Source organism: Danio rerio, chromosome 3 (genome assembly GCF_049306965.1).
Source record: "Danio rerio strain Tuebingen ecotype United States chromosome 3, GRCz12tu, whole genome shotgun sequence".
Classification (NCBI taxonomy): domain Eukaryota; kingdom Metazoa; phylum Chordata; class Actinopteri; order Cypriniformes; family Danionidae; genus Danio; species Danio rerio.
This window is the reverse complement of record NC_133178.1, coordinates 2,514,052-2,535,668: the sequence shown is the minus strand read 5'-3', so window position 1 is coordinate 2,535,668 and position 21,617 is coordinate 2,514,052. Positions and strand designations below refer to the sequence as shown.

The following is a 21,617-nucleotide window of genomic DNA, read 5'->3' as shown; positions in this document are numbered from 1 at the left end:
ACAGATAGATAGATAGATAGATAGATAGATAGATAGATAGATAGATAGATAGATAAATAGATAGATAGATATAGCCCATCTTTGAATTTTTTATTTTTGAATTTTTCCCAAATTATGTTTAACAAGGACATTTTCACCGTATGTCTGATAATATTTTTTCTTCTGAAGAAAGTCTTATTTGTTTTATTTCAGCTAGAATAAAAGCAGTTTTAATTTTTTAAACACCATTTTAAGGTCAATATTATTAGCTCCATTAGGCCATTTCTTTTCGATAGTCTTCAGAACAAACCATCAATTATAGAATGACTTGCCTAATTACCCTAACCTGCCTAGTTAACCTAATTAACCTAGTGAAGCCTTTAAATGTCACTTTAAGCTGTATAGAAGTGTCTTGAAGAATATCTAGTCTAATATTATTTACTGTCATCATGACAAAGATAAAATAAATCAGTTATTAGAGATGAGTTATTAACACTATTATGATTAGAAATGTGTTGAACAAATCTACTCTCCGTTAAACAGAAATTGGGTAAAAAATAAACGGGGACGAATTATTTTGAATTCAACTGTTAATATATAAAATTTTAATTAAAGTGCAAAAATGCATGTGACATGTTTAAAGTTAAAATTGAAGCTTTTTTTTGAAGCTTTGAATATTTCAAGTTCATTTCAGACATCAAAATACAAGTTCTGTTATTTTGATTATTCTATATTGATATTACTCTAGTAATTTTGATTTTTTGTTAGTACTATTGAACATGTTTTCTTTTGTTGTTTTTTAAGACAATTGGCGTTATTATAATATAATGCCGGGCAACGTAGTGGTGCAGTCGCCTCACAGCAAGAAGGTTGCTGGTTCAAGCCTCGGCTGGGCCAGTTGACATTTCTGTGTGGAGTTTGCATGTTCTCCCTGTGTTCGCGTGGGTTTCCTCTCGGTGCTCCGGTTTCCCCCACAGTCCAAACACATGTGGTACAGGTGAATTGGGTAGGCTAAATTGTCTGTAATGTGTGTGTGTGTGAATGAGAGTGTGTGGATGTTTCTCAGAGATGGGTTGCAGCTGGAAGGGCATCCACTGCTTAAAACATATTCTGGATAAGTGGACGCTGTAGCCCCCAGATTAATAAAGGGACTAAGCTGAAAAAAGAAAAGAAAATAAATGATATAATGCCACACCATATCACCAGCTCAGCCCAAAATGAAAATTGACTCAATTATTACTATATATATATATATAAATATATAAATATATATATATATATATATATATATATATATATATATATATATATATATATATATATATATGAGCAATATCACACTAGTAGCAGTGCGATAAGGCTGTAAATCAGCACTTGTGGGAGGCGTGCATTGGCACGAGGCCACATTGCGTTTATACAACAGTTTGACGACATAATTGTATATATAAAAACAAAATCAAACATGGAGAGTCTCAAAAACCCTTTTGTATGAGGAACTAATTTCTTCCGCCTTGGATTCAAATCATAAGCTGACAGTTAAACAGCTGAGCAAGCATCTTTCAAACTTTAGATCTGTAGTGTCTGCTTTTTGCTGGTTGTATGTGTGCGGAGTAATACAAAAAGGGTAAAGAGGCTGTACGGGTGCTGATATTACCAATCAGATTCAAGAACCAGACAGAAATGTTGTGTGTATATATATATATATATATATATATATATATATATATATATATATATAATTTTTTTCAAGATATTTCTAAAAAAAACTGATAACTATTGACTTCTATAGTAGGGAAAAAACAAATACTATAATAATATAAGTCAGTGGTTACAGGTTTTTAGCATTCTTCAGAATATCTTTTTTTTGGGTCAAAAAGAAGATAAAAATCGCACAATATTTTGCAACAAGTCAAAGGGAGAGTAAACGATGACAGAATTTTCATTTTTGGGTGATCTGCGTTTCATCTGCTCACTGGCGTCCTCTTCGGTTCACTTTGCTCAATCACTGACAAAACAGTTACAGCTCAATGATTGACCAACTCAATGGAAACAACCGACGGGGCTCAGACTCGACTGAAGCTTGACCTACTGTTAAAATGAGGTCATGTTTGGGTGATCACCTTCAGTCAAACAGAAAAGCAGGAGACATGAGTCCAGCGTTTAGACTACACACACACACACACAAAAAATACTTTAGTAATTTAGAGTATTCTACTGTAAATATTACAGGAATTTACAGCCCTTTGTTAATGAATGCTCCAGCATACTGTAGTGTTGACTATAGTGAACTGATCAACTGTAGTAAATGCTGTATTATACTTCAGTTTTTACTACAGTAAACTGTGGTGTGTTATATTTATTATACCCTATAGTTGAAGAAAACTGTTTAAAACATATTACTGTAGTTGTTGTGTTACCATAGCAAATGTAGAATCACCACAACAGATCAATTACAGTAGTTGTTGTGTTACCATAGCAACTGTAGAATCACCACGGCAGATCAATTACTTTAGTTGTTGTGTTACCATAGCAACTGTAGAATCCCCACAGCAGATCAATTACTGTAGTTGTTGTGTTACCATAGCAACTGTAGAATCACCACAGCAGATCATTTACTGTAGTTGTTGTGTTACCATAGCAACTGTAGAATTACCACGGCAGATCAATTACTGTAGTAGTTGTGTTACCATAGCAACTGTAGAATCACCACAACAGATCAATTACTGTAGTTGTTGTGTTACCATAGCAACTGTAGAATCACCACAGCAGATCAATTACAGTAGTTGTTGTGTTACCATAGCAACTGTAGAATCACCACAGCAGATCAATTACAGTAGTTGTTGTGTTACCATAGCAACTGTAGAATCACCACAGCAGATAAATTACTGTAGTTGCTGTGTTACCATAGCAACTGTAGAATCACCACAGCAGATCAATTACAGTAGTTGTTGTGTTACCATAGCAACTGTAGAATCACCACAGCAGATAAATTACTGTAGTTGTTGTGTTACCATAGCAACTGTAGAATCACCACAACAGATCAATTACAGTAGTTGTTGTGTTACCATAGCAACTATAGAATCACCACATCAGATCAATTACTGTAGTTGTTGTGTTACCATAGCAACTGTAGAATCACCACGGCAGATCAATTACTGTAGTAGTTGTGTTACCATAGCAACTGTAGAATCACCACAACAGATCAATTACTGTAGTTGTTGTGTTACCATAGCAACTGTAGAATCACCACAGCAGATCAATTACAGTAGTTGTTGTGTAACCATAGCAACTGTAGAATCCCCACAGCAGATCAATTACTGTAGTTGTTGTGTTACCATAGCAACTGTAGAATCACCACAGGAGATCAATTACTGTAGTTGTTGTGTTACCATAGCAACTGTAGAATCACCACAACAGATTAATTACCGTAGTTGTTGTGTTACCATAGCAACTGTAGAATCACCACAACAGATTAATTACTGTAGTTGTTGTGTTACCATAGCAACTGTAGAATCACCGCAACAGATTAATTACCGTAGTTGTTACCATAGCACCTGCAGAATCAACACAGCAGATCAATTACTGTAGTTGTTGTGTTACCATAGCAACTGTAGAATCACCACAACAGATCAATTATTGTAGTTGCTGTGTTACCATAGCAACTGTAGAATCACCACAACAGATCAATTACTGTAGTTGCTGTGTTACCATAGCAACTGTAGAATCACCACAGCAGATCAATTACTGTAGTTGTTGTGTTACCATAGCAACTGTAGAATCACCACAGCAGATCAATTAATGTAGTAGTTGTGTTACCATAGCAACTGTAGAATTACCACAGCAGATCAATTAGAGTAGTTGTTGTGTTACCATAGCAACTGTAGAATCCCCACAGCAGATCAATTACTGTAGTTGTTGTGTTACCATAGCAACTGTAGAATCACCACAACAGATTAATTACTGTAGTTGTTGTGTTACCATAGCAAGTGTAGAATCACCACAACAGATTAATTACTGTAGTTGTTGTGTTACCATAGCAACTGTAGAATCACCACAACAGATTAATTACCGTAGTTGTTTCCATGGCACCTGCAGAATTAACACAGCAGATCAATTACTGTAGTTGTTGTGTTACCATAGCAACTGTAGAATCACCACAACAGATCAATTACTGTAGTTGCTGTGTTACCATAGCAACTGTAGAATCACCACAACAGATCAATTACTGTAGTTGCTGTGTTACCATAGCAACTGTAGAATCCACACAGCATATCAATTACAGTAGTTGTTGTGTTACCATAGCAACTGTAGAATCACCACAGCAGATCAATTACTGTAGTAGTTGTGTTACCATAGCAACTGTAGAATTAGCACAGCAGATCAATTAGAGTAGTTGTTGTGTTACCATAGCAACTGTAGAATCACCACAGAACATCAATTACTCTAGTTGTTGTGTTACCATAGCAACTGTAGAATCACCACAACAGATCAATTACAGTAGTTGTTGTGTTACCATAGCAACTGTAGAATCACCAGAGAACATCAATTACTCTAGTTGTTGTGTTACCATAGCAACTGTAGAATCACCACAGAACATCAATTACTCTAGTTGTTGTGTTACTATAGCAACTGTAGAATCACCACAACAGATCAATTACTCTAGTTGTTGTGTTACCATAGCAACTGTAGAATCACCACAACAGATCAATTACAGTAGTTGTTGTGTTACCATAGCAACTGTAGAATCACCACAGCAGATCAATAGAGTATATGCAGAAGTATGCCGAAGGACTTTTAATCTGTCAGTAAGCTGGGTTAAGCGCTTCCGGTGAACTGAAAGCCATTGCAAAATCGCCGCTTTTACTGTTTTCTTCAAAAATCAGCGATCTCCGCTGGCTGAGTGATATCCGATATAAAGTGGGTCTGAGATTGTACAAGAAGCACTGCATTAAATTACATTTTCCCCGCCATGTCTTTATAATATGAACATTTATTTTACCCTAGTATATTCAATGGAGCGTCTGTGCTAATCTGCCAATCATGACGAGCATGTGTGAGTAAACGGCTTTTTGTCTCGTTTTACGCTTGAACAAATAAACAAGTGGCCAAGTCTATTTAACTGAATGTGTTTGAATGACATTACAACATCCATGCTGTAAAAGGAACTGTATAAAATGGAAAAAACCTCACAATAACAGTTCACCAGAAGTGTATCAGTATGGGAATAATACTAGCTCGGCATATACCCTATTACTGTAATTCAAGTACTTCACTAAAGTAAGCTTCAAAAACACTTTAGTGTTTATCTTACTATAGTATTTGTTTGTGAGGGTAAAGCAGAACCGACTTCTGTTTCTATTTATGATTGATTGTGTGTGTTAAAACAGAAAACTCACAGCCCAAATCAACCCCAGAGGAATTGTATGACAGTTGATTGTCAGTAGTTGTTGACTTTGTCTTGTGGAATAGTTGTTAAATTGATTGTCAATTTGGGTCAGTACATGTCCAGGAAGTGAAGACTTGAGTCACTGAACTGTGTTTATTTTACAAGAGTCAGTCCTGGTTTCTCTGATTTACAGCCACAGCACACTCACATATTTCCAGTGCTGTTTCTAGCATGATTAAGTGAATGCTTTACTCACTTATTTTAAGTAACGTCGACTAACATCATCATTTTTACAGTGCAGGTTTCCAGAAAATATGTAAAATATCTTCTTTCATGTTCAACAGAAGACAGAAACTCAATCAGGTTGGTGAATGCGCAGTAAACGCTCACAGAATTTTCATGTCTGAGTCTAAAACACATGCAAATACAATCGTAAATGCAAAAGCCCATAAAACGAGACTCGGATTTGGTCGATCTGAAACTCAACGAGACATCATCATGAAGTTTACTAACATGCAAAATACCCTGGCCTGTAAATCAGAATTGGTAAACATCTACATCATGTTTAAATAAAGCCATTCTCCAGAGCTTTAGGGGAACTTCAGCTGATCTGGGCCAGATTTCTCATGCAGATCAGATCTCACAAACACACACACACACACACACACACACACACACACACACACACACACACACACACCTTTATGAGCAGATTTACAGGCCGCAATCTGTCAGCTTTTATAACACACATCGAGCTGCTTTACAGCCCGGACAGACCTTTGGCCTGTCTGGAGCATCTACAGAACCTTCCAGCAGCTTCTGAGAGACACACAAACACACATGCAGTGAAGCAGCGGGGCCAAATACTGCTGTACTGTACTTCAAATCAATTCAAGTGTGTTTGTGCAGCACTTTTCACCATCATTATCATTCCAAAGCAGCTTTACAAAGATTCTTGAAGTTTTTTTGATACAAGTTTTTGTCATTGCGCTTCATGTGTGGACATACAGGGCCACGGTGCGACACTGTAAACAATATCTGTTAGTGAACATTTTCCGTTTTCAGTATTTCACAAGTGTTTTGTGTTTATTTTTGGTTGTGAATTGCATTATGGGATGTTGATCTCTGCTCTGTTGACTTTTAACGCAACATAGGCTCATTCTGAAAATGTAGCCCTGTATACATTTCTGGAGATTGTGAATTATGGAGCCAGAGGAACGTATGGCTGCATTTCGTCTTTAAAACAATCGATACAGGGTGGTGTGACGCCGTTCCTTTTTGCGCTTACCAGCTGACCGCACAGCCAACATTTCCACGTGGGCCCCATCCACATGGAAAGAACCTATATAAAAATAGGGTTGAAGTCAGAATTATTAGCCCCCTTCGATTTTTTTTCTTCTTTTTAAAATATTTTTCAAATGATGTTTAACAGAGCAAGGACATTTTCACAGTATGTCTGATAATATTTTTTCTTCTGGAGAAAGTCTTATTTGTTTTATTTCGGCAAGAATAAAAGCAGTTTTGAATTTTTTATGAACCATTTTAGGGACAATATTATTAGCTCCTTTAAGCTATATATATTTTCTCGGTAGTCTACAGCAGGGGTTCCCAAACTTTTCAGCCCGCGACCCCCAAAATAACAATTCCAGTGACTCGTGACCCCCAATATCCTCTGAGGTGGTTATAAATACAGAAACCTTGCATGCAATGACGCAGACACACCAATTAAATTTGTGTCAGTGCTTTACATGTGCCAGAAAGTATAACCTGATGTTATAAAATCAAAATGCATCTGACGCTATTGCTGCCTTTAATATAATGTAATTACCCCAGGGGTCGCAATCCAATAGAACTAGTAACTATAAGCTACTATAGTAACTATATAGTATATAGTAACTATAAACGACTATTTTTATTTTCAGTATAGTTATGGATAAAATATGTTAATTCTTATGGTTTAAAAAAAAATAGATTTTTGGAAATTACCAGGCGACCCCCCTTCATTGCCCCGCGACCCCTCGAGGGGTCCCGACCCCCACTTTGAGAACCACTGGTCTACAGAACAAACCATCGTTATACAATAACTTGCCTAATTACCCTAACCTGCCTAGTTAACCTAATTAACCTAATTAAGCCTTTAAATGTCACTTTAAGCTGTATAGAAGTGTCTTGAAAAATATCTAGTAAAATATAATGGTCACACTTTACAATAAGGTTCATTAGTTAATGTTAATTAATGCATTTACTAACATGAACAAACAATGAACAATACATTTACTACAGTATCTGTTCATGTTAGTTAGCGTTAGTTAATGAAAATACAGTAGTTCATTGTTAGTTCATGTTAACTCATGGTGCATTAACCAATGTTAACAAGCACAGACTTGGATGTTAATAATGCATTAGTAAATGTTCAATTATGATTAATAAATGCTGTACATGTGTTGTTCATGATTAGTTCATGTTAGTAAATGCATTACCTAATGAACCTTATTGTAAAGTGTTACCAATATAATTTACAGTCATTATGGTAAAGATAAAATAAATCAGTTATTAGAGATGAATTATTAAAATTATTGTTTAGAAATGTGTTGAAGAAATCTTCTCCCCGTTAAACAGAAATTGGGGACAAAAGCGGTCTAATAATTTAGGGGGGCTAATAATTCTGACTTCAACTGTATATGTTTAATATGGGTTTTTATTAAGGTTTTGATATAGATTTGATATAGGTTCATATATGTATGTATATATAGGTTCTTTCCCTGTAGGCACATGGGATTTTTCTGGGCTGTGTGGGTGTCAACTGGGCATGGGCTCAGAGTGGGCATGTTGTTGGGCTGAATATGGGCCCCAGCTTGAATAAGGGTGTGGGCCCCAGTTAGGCTACTCACACAGTATATTTGTGGGTCCTAAATGGGCCACATATGAGCAAAAATTTTTTGCAATGTGTTTGCTTTTTTACAATTATAATGATTTATTTTAAATAAATAAATAAATAAATAAATACAATAATAAATTTTTTAGATAAAATGTTAAGTATTTCATATTACATTTATGTACATATGATGGTGATTATGGATATTTTGTATATGCTAAATATGAGTAATTTCTCAATAATAATACTACTATACTTCTACTACTACTACTACTACTACTACTCATAATAATAATAATTATTATTATTAATTGTATATGTAATGTGGGCTAATTCTAGACCACTCCAAACTATATAGGAGATTATTTACAGTTAAATTCAGAATTATTAGCCCCCTTTTGATTTTATTAATTTTTTAAAAAATGTTTCCCAAATGATGCTTAACAGAGCAAGGAAATGTTCACAGTATGTCTGATAATATTTTTTTCTATTATATCTATTATCTATTACTGTTATTAATTTTTTGGACACAATTTTAAGGTCAATATTATTAGCCTCTTTAAGCTATATTTGTTTTCGATAGTCTACAGCACAAATCACTGTTATACAATAACTTGCCTAATTACTCTAACCTGCCTAGTTAGCCTAATTAACCTAGTTAAGCCTTTAAATGTCACTTTCAGCTGTATAGAAGTGTCTTGAAGAATATCAAGTAAAATATTATTTACTGTCATCATGACAAAGATAAAATAATTCGTTATTAGAAATAGCTTTTTAAAACTATTATGCTTAGAAATGTGCTGAAAAAATCTTCCCTCCATTAAACAGAAATTGGTGAAAAAAATAAACAGGGGCGCTAATAATTCAGGGGGGCTAATAATTCTGACTTCAACTGTATGTATTTAAATAAACCGATTAATTCAAGATTACATAATTTCTAATAATATAAAAAACACGTACGTTGTGCATCAATCACTTGGCGTCGCGTCTTCTCATTTGAAAAAAAAAAAACAAAGAGGAAGAAGAAGAAGCCTTTTCCACTCTACTTATGGACTGACTCAGAGTTACGGACTGACTGCTTGTAAGCCCGAAAGAGAAACCGTCAATAAAACTTTCAAGGTAAGTTGTGCATTTCGTTTTGTTTTCAGTTCGTCAAACTATGTTGTTAAATCATATGTCAAGTTTTCTATATCGGGATAAAGTCTTTCATTAGTTTAACCTCCTCTGAACAACAGTTAAAGGACTGACGGATGATTATAAGTAATTTTAACTTGCTCAAACTCAGCGGATTAATGTTATTCTCAAATATCTAACGTTACAGACTTTATTTTTTAAATCCATGTCCTTATGACTTGTATCCTCTGTAGTGGACATTGCGTTTGCATGAATTTTCTTTGAATGTTTTAAGCTACTCTGTTAAGTCATGCTGTACTGTTCAGAGGACATCCTGGGCTTTCTAGTGAGATGTCATTTGATTGGCTGGCATGCTGGCAACCACTTCTTACACTGCATCCAAAATGGCCGACAGCACATTTTATGGGAAGGAGACAGGTATGTACATTTTTAGCTTTTTAAATGTTTTTTTCCTGTTATTACATATATTTGTTTATTAAAGTGCCAGGAACAATACATTTAGCTTTCAAAGTTGTTAAGAGAACTCTTTCTCTGCTGTTTCCCAGAGATGGGTTGCGGCTGGAAGCTCATCCACTGCGTAAAAATGTGCTGGATAAGTTGGCGGTTCATTCCGCTGTGGCGACCCCGGATTAATAAAGGGAATAAGCTGAAAAGAAAATGAATGAATGAAATTACTGTTTTAGTCACTGTTCAGGCATGTCCCACCGGAAGGAAGCCTTAGGGAAGACCCAGTAAACACTGGAGGTACTATGTCTCTCGACTGAGCTCGGTATCCCTCCGAAGGAGCTGGAGGAAGTGTCTGGGGAGAGGGATTCTCTCCTAAGACTGCTGCCTCCGCGACCCGGCCCTGGAAAAGCGGAGGAAAATGAATGAATGGATGAAATTACAGCTAAAAAGTCTTCTTTAAAAGTTGGTTCAAAGTATATATTAAAGTGTTTACTCCTAATCCCAACAGGGAAAACCAGCAACAGTCAAGAATGCATGATGAGATGCTGTCATGATCAATGAAGGAGATTATAATGGAAGTCAATGAAGCAAAAACAGCAGTAGTGTTTACTAGAGCAGAAGCTAGAGGTTTGTTTTGTTGTTGTCCTTCTTCCTCAGATCAGGTTGATGGTGTGTGTGTGTGTGTGTTGGTTGTTCATTAACGCACAGAGACACACCTGAGTGCGCATTTCCTCTTCAGGCTCCCTGTAAAAACACAACCGCAGAAAAGTCTCTCGGCAGTGGGTGAACGGAGCCGTTTCACAGCTATCATGTGATCTGATGGACACCTCGAGGCCTTAGACTGCGCCTGAAACACACACACACACACACACACACAGAATGAAAATGCTGGCTCTGCTGTGCTTCTGCTGGGTTTCTTTACTCGGTGTCTCCGGGTTCAATGTGTTGAGCTGTAGAAACTCGTCGGTCACATTAAACGTGGTTCTGCTGGAGGACGAAAACTCGCCCTGGAGCCTGAAGTTCGTGAAGGATGTGGTGGAAACGGCGGTGGAGGACCAAAACAACAAGAACCACGCTGAAGGTGAGAGGATATGATGTTAGCGAAGGGGTTATTTGCGACTGTGAGATCAAATAAAACAGATTAATCGATACAATGAGTTCATCTTACACTGTACAATAAATTATATGATATGATCAATTAGTCATGACAGCATGTGTTTTTAGTTAATCATGCTCTAACTTAATCTTATAAGTCGTGCAAGCTCTTTTAAGTCAGTTTAATATAAGTTCAAATGAGCTTATAAATTTAAGACAACTAGTATTTTTTTTTACAGTTTACTGTTAAAATACCTCTTAATTAACAGTTTGTGTGTGTTTATAATAAATTGCATAATGGGATGTTGATCTCTTCTCTGTCCACTTTTGGTTTTGAAGTCTAAACTCTACAGTTTAACAAAGTGAGATTAATTAATATAAGATATAATATCTAAAGCAGGTTTCTCAACTGGTTTGGCCATGGGACCCACATTTTTACATGGTCATCAGGTCGCGACGCAAAATTTTTAGGAACTATAATACAATTTTAGGAATTATAATTAATTTGCATTTATTTGTTATCATAAGTAGTGACAGATAAATCATCAGAAAATCACCAAGACTTACAAATAAACAATATTTTATTGCTGTCATTTAACAAAATGTTTCAAATTATAAAAATATTACAAATGAAAAACCACTAATACTGTTAACAGTGGTCAGGGTAAGGAAAGATTCAGTTGCCATAAACTAAACTGAACTCTTAATAAAACATGTTGTCTGATTTCCAAATGTCGTTTTAATTCAGAAGGTTTCATGCTCTCTTATGAGAGCACCTCACTACATATAACACTGAGACTTAAAGTCTTTTTTTGTCATCAAAATATGTACGTCCATACTTTATATATTCGGAGTTGCACTTGCGCTTCGACATCCCTGCTGAAAAATCCAGCCTAAACCAGCCTAGGCTGGTTGGCTGGTTTTAGCTGGTCGACCAGGCTGGTTTTAGAGGGGTTTTGGCCATTTCCAGGCTGTTTTCCAGCCATTTCCAGCCTGGTCTTAGCTGGTCAGGCTGAGAGATGACCAGCTAAAACCAGCTTGACCAGCCTAGCCAAGCTGGGAGTCCAGCCAAAACCAGCTATATCCAGCTTAAACCAGGCTGGTCAAGCTGGTTTTAGCTGGATATGGCTCGTCATTTTCCAGCCTGACCAGCTAAGACCAGGCTGGAAATGGCCAAAACCCCTCTAAAACCAGGCTGGTCAACCAGCTAAAACCAGCCAACCAGCCTAGGCTGGTCTAAGCTGGATTTTTCAGCAGGGATATTTGTTGCTAAAATTAAAGGAAATTTCACATGTCAAATGGTAGGGTTGTCGCGCATGCATTTCAAAATAAAAAGTCCAGTATAAGCAAAATATAAAGTATAAAGTATAAGCCTCAATTTAATTGAGTAATGGAGTCTTCAAAAACATGCATATTTAAGTTTATTTAACTTGCCGGTTTTGTAGATTATACTTAAATTATTCAGTTCACCAAACTTACTTAACCAAACGAGTTATTAAAACTTTTAAATAGATTAAACTTTTGTTGTTTTTTTTGACCCACTGAAAATGTTCCCACGGACCACTTTTGGGTCGCGACCCACCAGTTAAGAAACACTGATATAGAGAAATAAGTCTGTAAAATAGCAGAAAATGTGCTGCAGTTTATTACAAGGTGTTTGTAGCGTAATATACAACACCAACCCAGACAATATAGCCCTGCGGACTATTACACGTGTTCATAAAAGTTTTTACAAACTTTCAAGGTTAAAAGCTGTTGGAGGAAAGATCAAGCTCCCATAATGCAGTTCAGAAGCAGAAATAAACAGGAAAAAATTAAAACATCAATCGCAAAATACTGAAAACTGCTAATTTAGGGATATTATTTACAGTGTAGTTAGATATTAATGAAAGATCAGTGTACTTAAATAGATAAATTTCACCTAAAAATGAAAATTCTGTCATCATTTACTCTCTTTCCTTTTGATTTGATTTATTTTGAACAGAATCTCATACCCATAAATCAATTCTTCAAACAAAATACACTGAAAAAAGTGTTGCATGCAGAACTGTTGCAAACAATTTATTTGTGTTGAATTTAAACAAACTTTGGTTTGTTTAAATCCAACACAATTAAATTGTTTATAACCACTTAACGTAAAAAAAATTGAGCAAATCCCAGGAATCATCTTTGAATATTTTTTTTCAGTGTACAGTAACCCTTTAGAAGAATGTCTATATTACACTGAAAACCCTAATAAGTTGACTGAACTAAATTAATTGACTGAACTTGTTGGCTCAATTTAATTGAGTAATGGAATCTTCAAAAACTTGCATATTTAAGTTTATTTAACTTGCCGGTTTTGTAAGGCAAGGCAAGGCAAGGCAAGTTTATTTATATAGCACATTTCATACACAGTGGCAATTCAAAGTGCTTTACATAAACAGGAATAAAAAGACAAGTTTAGGAACATAAAATGAGACAATAAAAATTATTAAAAACAGATAAAAACAAATTAAAATGAGTTAAAATAGGCTATAAAAGAATGAAAAAGAAAATCAAAAACATAATAGTGCGATCTGTCAGACGCAGCACAGTGCTCATACAGTAAAGGCACAGCTAAACACATGTGTTTTCAGTCTCGTAGACTATACTTAAATTATTCAGTTCACCAAACTTACTTAACCAAACAAGTTATTAAAACTTTTATTATTAGAAATGTGCTGAAGAAATCTGCTCTCCGTAAAACAGAAATTGGGGAAAAATAAACAAGGGCTAATAATTCTGACTTCAGCTGTGTTTATATCAAACTATTTACAAATAAGGGTTACAAACTATTAACAAATAAGTGTTAGAAACCTGTAACCACGTAGTAGAAAAAACACTATGAAGTCAATGGTTACAGGTTTCCAACATTCTTCAAAATATCCTCTTTTTTCTTAAACAGAATAAAAACATATGAGTGAAGTATGACACTAAATCAAGACAGAACTGTAAATTATGACAGTAAAATATATTTGTGTTTTACTGTTTTGTGTAAATTGTGCCACTAATAGATACAGCGTTTGGTGAGTTACTTCAAAAAGTAATGAATGGCTAATTACATCATTAAACTGGCATTTAAAGTACTTTATAATTACAATACAATACAAAGATTATTTTAAAACATCCGCAGTCGACCAAAGTGCTGCACAGAGAATAAAATAACAAAGACAAGTCCACACATTTGTATACAATAAAGAGTTAGGAACAATAAAACACTAAAACAAAGAAGCATTGGAGAACTATTAAATGCACAGAAAAAATCATTCAAAGAGGATTCCTTTTACGTTAAGTGTTATAAACTATTTATTTGGGCTGAATTTAAACAAACAAAATAAGTTAAATATTAAATTCAATAAATTGTCTGCAACAGTTCTGCATGCAAAATTTTTCAGTGTGCCAATGAGAGGAGATCGCTTTTAAGAGTAGATTTAACCCTATACTAGTCTCCGGTCCGGTCATTTTGGTTTTTGAAATGATATAACTAGTCTTTTAGATTGTCTGAATGCATTTTCTAATTTCTCAGTAGTGTGTGCAGCTTTGTGGATATAGTAATACTGGAACACACGGCTGCACCATGGCATTACACCTTTTTCTTTTCTATACATCCAGATGACGGTATTTTGCCCTCGACACATTGTATTTGGATGCCAAGGTACCTGTTTTAACTGGAAATACTGCAGTAACAACAACAAACAAACAAACAAACAAACAAAATGGTGAAAAATTGCATTGTTTTCAATGGGAGGAAAACAGATGTTAATTACTGCAGAGATATTAGTTACTACCACAAATCCCTCTCAAAATGAAAAATAAAATAGGAAGAATATTATTAAACAAAAACTAATCTGTGGTGCGTTTCCCGAAACCATCGTTAGCCAACTAAGGTAGCAAGTTCCGTCGTTAAAAACATAGTTTGTTGATTTGCCAATCCCCAAATTCGTCGCTCCAACGAACATTTGAAAACTGCGTCGCAAACTTGTGTACTTGCAACTACAGCTCTGGAGCTGTAGTTAGAAACATAGTTCCTGGCTGTGTTTTATTGCCACTTATCCCCCCTACGCCCTAATCATTTAAAACATTCTAACATTTAAACTTGGAATTATGAAAAGTAAAAAAGCATTAAGGTCATCTCTCTTAGGTGTAATTTGCTTTCTAACTATTTTTACAGTTCAGTTTTAGCGATCTTCATGTGTACAACTGTGCTCCCTTCACAGTGCACTTTGAAAACATTGATGTCATTTTGAACACAGCCTCAAGCGAATGCTATAGGTGAGCTATTATTTAAAAGCAGAATACGTCTCCAAAGCTTGTGAAAACAAAAAGCAAACGTTAATTTTTACTTTATAGTGGGTTATTTATGAAGTATCTGTACTGTATTTGACATGGGCCTGCTGGGTAGAACAATTCTGCAGTGATTTACATGTGTCAAACTGTAAAAACTTTTCTCAAAAAATAAATAAACAAATAAACAATATCCTAATTTAATTGATTGCACTGAAAAAACAGTGTGTATTTTACAGGTGTTCGTCCCTTTTTGACCCGCTAAGACCACCAGTGTAGCTCACAAATAAGGAGAACCAAAGGGTTAAAAACAGACAAAGCAGAGCCTGTTCTGATGCACTTCATAACTGAAATACTCAATAAGTAATTTGATTATTTACTCAATAGTAATTCTTACAGAGGCAACTCAGTGGCGCAGTGGGTAGTGCGGTCACCTCACAGCAAGAAGGTCGTTGGTTCGAGCCTCGGCTCAGTTGGCCTTTCCGTGTGGAGTTTGGATGTTCTCCCTGTGTTTGCGTGGGTTTTCACCGGGTGCTCCGGTTTCCCCCACAGTCCAGAGACATGCAACAGGTGAATTGGGTAGGCTAAACTGTCCATAGTGTATGAGTGTGAATGAGTCTGTATGGATGTTTCCCAGAGATGGGTTGCAGCTGGAAGGGCATTCGCTGCGTAGAACATGGGCTGGATAAGTTGGCGGTTCATTTCGCTGTGGCAACCTCGGATTAATAAAGGGACTAAGCCGACAAGAAAATGAATTAATGAATTACTAATCGGTTGAAAAAAGTAAAATAAATATGTTTTATTTGTATTTCTTTTAATTGCAGTGAGTTACTTATAATGCATTTGCCTAAAACACTGTAATAAGTAATAAATATAATATTAATACATACAAATATATTTTGCTGAATAATTGTATTTATTCAGAAGCAAAGGAGTCAGATATCAGTTTATGATCATGTACAGTATGATTTAAATTCAGACAATTTTGAGTCATTGTGTTTTTGTATTCATATATTTTGCAGAGTTATTTTATTTTATTAAAGCAGTTGAAGGAGGTTTTCATTTGTCAGACAATTCTTAGCTTATAGAACTATTCATTTCTGTGAAACATTTAATATTTTGAAACATTTTGAACTCTTAAAGTAATTCTGCTTGCTAGCCAAAGGATGCTAGGTTTGTTATTAAAATGCTTTAATATTAATTAATAACTTATTGAAGCTAAAGGCCATGTTTGACTCGAATTTAAAGAATGAAAAGACTTTAATTTCTACTGTCTGTCTGCAGAGATTTATAGTGTTGAGTTTGGTGATTCAATACCTTATTGAGCAGTAGACATTGTAATTTAAAGTAATTTAAACTCAACATAATTACTTTTTTTAAGTGACTTACCCGCCACTACCCTCCTCTACAACACTGACTGGAGATCAGGTCAGATAGTCTAGATTTCAGTCTGTTTTGAATTTAGAATAGACTGGAACAGAATAGAACAGAACATCAGAAAAGAGAGGAATGAAACAAAATAGAATAGAATAGAATAGAATAGAATAGAATAGAATAGAATAGAATAGAATATACTGGAACAGAATGGAATAGAACAGAACATCAGAAAAGAGAAGAATGAAACAAAATAGAATAGAGCAGAAGAGAATAGACTGGAGCAGAATGGAATAGAACAGAACATCAGAAAAGAGAAGAATAAAACAGAATAGAATAGAACAGAATATAATACACTGAAACAGAATGGAATAGAGCAGAACATAAGAAAAGAGAAGAATAAAACAAAATATAATAGAGTAGAATAGAATAGATCGAAACATAACAGAATGGATTAGACAAGAAAGAAATAGAATAGTACAGAACAGAACACAGTAGAAATAAATGGAACAGAACAGAATGTAAACAAATGGAATTGTATAGAACAGAAACAGAATGCAACTGAAATGAGTAGAATGGGATAGGATAGAACAAAACTTAACAGAATAGAATAGAAACAAATAGAATAAAATGGATTAACTGGAACATAATGGAATAGAACAGAACATCGGAACAAAGAAAAGTGGAACAGAACAGAACAAAACATAACAGAAAAGATTAGAATGAAGTAGAACAGAACAATACATATAAATGGAACAGAATAGAATAAAAAAATGAAATTGAATAAAATAGAAACAGAATGCAACAGAAAAGAGTAGAATGGAGCAAAATAGAATTAAACAAAATGTATCAAAACACAATAGAATGAAAACAAATGGAATAGAATAGAATAAGAACAGAAAAATCAGAACAGATCAGAATGAAAGAACAGAATAGAGTAGAATAGAACAAAACATAATAGAATAGATTAGAATGAAAAAGAATAGAATAAAACAAAACAGTAAAAATAAGTGGAACAAAACAGAATAGAAATATAAGTGGAATCTAATATAGAGTAGAAACAGAACGCAACAAAAAAAGAGTAGAATGGAACAAAATAGAACAGAGCAAAACAGAACAGAATAGAAACAAATGCAACAGAATATTAAACATAAGAAACAGAATGGAGCAGAAAATAATAGAATAAATTGAAAGGAACAGAATGGAATACAACAGAATGCCAAAACAGAGTAGAATGAAACAGAATAGAATAGAGTAGAATTTAATAGAATAGAACAAAACATGACACAATTGATTATAATGGAATATAAAAAATAAAATGAAATGGAACATAATAGAATTGAATTGAAACAGTAGCAACAGAACAGACTAAAACAGAACAACATATAATAAAATGAAATGAAATAGAACAGAATAAGATGGAACAAAAAAGCAGAAGAGAGTAAAACGGAACATAACAGTATAGAACAAAACAGTAGAATAGAAATAAATGGAACAGAATAGAAAAGAAAAGAAACCAAATGGAACAGAAAAGACTAGAACAGAATAAAAAAATAGAGTCATATGAAACAATAGAATGGAATAGAATAGAACAGAAAAAAATAACAGAATAGATTAGACTGGAATAGAATAGTTCTAAATGGAACAGAATAGAATGGAATAGAATAGAATGAAATGAAATAGCAGACAGCAGAATGGAGTAGAATGGAACAGAACAGAACAGAATAGAATAAAATGGAATAAACAGATCAAAAAATAACAGAATAGATTAGAATGGCATTGTATAGAATATAAATAAATTGAAACAGTAGGGACAGAACAGACTAAAATGGAATAGAATATAATAGAATGAAACTGAACAGAAGAGGATTAAATAGAACAAAACAGAGTAAAATGTAACATAACATAATAGAAATAAATGGAACAGAATAAAATAGAAACCGAAAAGAAACTGAACGACTATAAAAGACTAGAATAGAATACAAAAGAATAGAATGAAAGGATCAGAGTGGAATAGAACAGCAGAACAGACAAGAATGGATCAAAATAGAATGAAATGAAATGGAACAGAATAGAATTGAATTGAAAAAAAAAACAGTAGAATGGAGTAAAATGTAATAGAATAGAATGGAAACAGTAGGAACAAAACAGACTAGAAAAGAACAGAATAGAACAGATCAAAACAGAACAGAACAGAACAGCAGAGTAAAATACAATAGAACACAGATCAGGTCAGTTGTCCAGTAGCCTAAATTCATTCATTCATTCATTCATTCATTCATTCATTCATTCATTCATTCATTCATTTTCTTTTCTGCTTAGTCCCCCATCAATCGCCACAGCAGAATGAACCACCAACTTATCCAGCCCATATTTTTTACACAGCGGATGCCCTTCCAGCTGCAACCCATCTCTGGGAAACATCCATACACACTCATACACTATGGACAATTTAGCCTACCCAACTCACCTGTACAGCATGTCTTTGGACTGTGGGGGAAACCGGAGCACCTGGAGAAAACCCACACAAATGCAGGGAGAACATGCAAACTCCACACAGAAATGGCAACTGACTCAGCCGAGGCTCGAACCAGCGACCTTCTTGCTCTGAGGAGACAGCACTACCTATTGTGTTACTGCATAGCCTAAATAACTAGAATATATTCCAGTTCTCTGCTAATAAACACATGTAGTCTTTTATAATGAGCTGAAGCACAGGTGAGCTGGAGCTGCTGCTGAATAAAGGGTTGTTGTTTGTGTTGTTGCAGGTCTGGACTTCCACATTAAGGTTCTGTTCAGCGGCTTCAACACCACTCATTACCGGCGCCGGGGCTGTGGCAGCAGTACATGTGAAGCGGTGGAGATCCTCAAATCTCTGCACGTGAGTCTGACCTTGACCCTTGCAGGACGTTCAGCATTATTAACAGCATTTTCCCTCGGGCGCGCTCAAACATTACACAGATTTCAGTTAAAGCTCTGTAAACCTGTAAATGTAATGCTGTGCTGTGTGTGTGTGTGTGTGTGTGTGCTGCAGAACAACAGTGAGCTGGGCTGTGTGATGCTGGGGCCGTCCTGCACATACGCCACCTTTCAGCTGGTGGAGTGAGTTCAACTCTATTTTCACCTCAACATTACTGCAGATATAGATATAGATATAATTAATGAGCTTCTATTGGCCTGTGTGAAACTATTCCTGCTGGACAACAATCAAACAACAGAAACACTGATGGAAGTTCTATTGATTTCACTAGAATAAAATTAAAACAGAGTGGAACAGAAAAGAATTGAATGAAAAAGAGAATAGAGCATAAAGAAACAGAATAGAATAGAATGACAGTCACGTCATTGGCCATGAACATTTCCTGCTTGTTATCAAACTATTTCATAACTGAGGCAAGTCAATCATAACTTAATGTTAAAACAGCGTAACATTAATTATCAATATGAGGCTCTTTTTGGATTCTCTGAAGCTGAAGAAATTAAACATGTAAAACAGGAAATACATCAGGACCATTGTTTTTATTTACATGAATCAAAAAGGTCTATACAATAGAATAGAACAGAATAAAATAGAACATAATAGAATAGTGTACAATAGAAAATAACAATAGAATAGAACAGAATAAAGTAGAACAGAATAGAACAGAACAGAATAGAATAGTGTAATAGAGAAAATAACAATAGAATAGAACAGAATAAAATAGAGCAATAGAACAGAATAGAATGAAATAGAACAGAATATAATAGTGTACACTAGAAAATAACAGAATAAAAAGAACAATAGACTAGAACAGCACAGAATAGAACAGAATAAAATAGAACAGAATAGAACAGAACAGAATAGAATAATATAGAACAGAATAGAACAGAATAAAATAGAACAGAACAGAATAGAATAATATAGAATAGAACAGAATAGAACAGAACAGAACAGAATAGAACAGAACAGAACAGACCAGAATAGAATAGAACAGAACAGAACAGAACAGAACAGAAGAGAACAGAACAGAACAGAATAGAATAGAATAGAATAGAACAGAAGAGAAGAGAAGAGAACAGAATAGAATAATATAGAATCGAACAGAATAGAACAGAATAGAACAGAACAGAACAGAACAGAATAGAATATAATAGAACAGAATAGAACAGAATAGAACAGAACAGAATAGAACAGAACAGAATAGAATAATATAGAATCGAACAGAATAGAACAGAATAGAACAGAACAGAACAGAACAGAATAGAATATAATAGAACAGAATAGAACAGAATAGAACAGAACAGAATAGAACAGAACAGAATAGAATAATATAGAATCGAACAGAATAGAATAGAACAGAATAGAACAGAACAGAACAGAATAGAATAATATAGAATCAAACAGAATAGAACAGAACAGAACAGAACAGAATAGAATAGAATAGAACAGAAAAGAATAGAACAGAAGAGAACAGAAAAGAATAGAACAGAAGAGAACAGAATACAATAGATCAGAACAGAACATAATAGAATAATATAGAATTGAAATGAACAGAATAGAATAGAACAGAATAAAAAGAAAAGATAAGAACAAAACAGAACAGAGTAGAATAGAATAGAATAGAATAGAATAGAATAGAATAGAATGAAAAGCAATAAAAGAGAATAGAATGGAACAGAACAGAACATTGGATAGATTGGAAAGGAAGAGAATGAGACAGAACCAAGAAAATTAGAATAGAATAGAACAGAATAAAATAGAGCAATAGAACAGAATAGAATGAAATAGAACAGAATAGAATAGTGTACGCTAGAATAGAAGAGAATAAAAATAACAATAGACTAGAACAGAACAGAATAGAATACAATACAATACAATAGAACAGAATAAAATGGAACAGAATAGAATAGAACAAAACAGAAAAGAATAATATACAATCGAACAGAATAGAATAGAATAGAACAGAAAAAATAGAACAGAACATAATAGAATAATATAGAATTTAAGTGAACAGAATAGAATAGAACAGAATAAACAAGAAC

At 34.5% G+C, this 21,617-nt stretch overlaps 2 protein-coding genes across 2 annotated transcripts in view; one reads left to right on the top strand and one right to left on the bottom strand.

The window, feature by feature from the left end:
- The window catches only part of plbd1a (phospholipase B domain containing 1a), a 364,744-nt gene that overhangs the window by 193,466 nt on the left and 149,661 nt on the right, over positions 1–21,617 (bottom strand). The window lies entirely within an intron of this gene.
- Positions 10,597–21,617, top strand: part of gucy2ca (guanylate cyclase 2Ca) — a 36,693-nt gene continuing 25,672 nt past the window's right edge. The window contains exons 1-3 of the mRNA XM_073943826.1: positions 10,597–10,902; positions 19,364–19,476; positions 19,630–19,697. Coding sequence (XP_073799927.1) covers positions 10,701–10,902; positions 19,364–19,476; positions 19,630–19,697 — 383 coding nt within the window. The 5' untranslated portion in view covers positions 10,597–10,700. The remainder of the gene's footprint in view (positions 10,903–19,363; positions 19,477–19,629; positions 19,698–21,617) is intronic.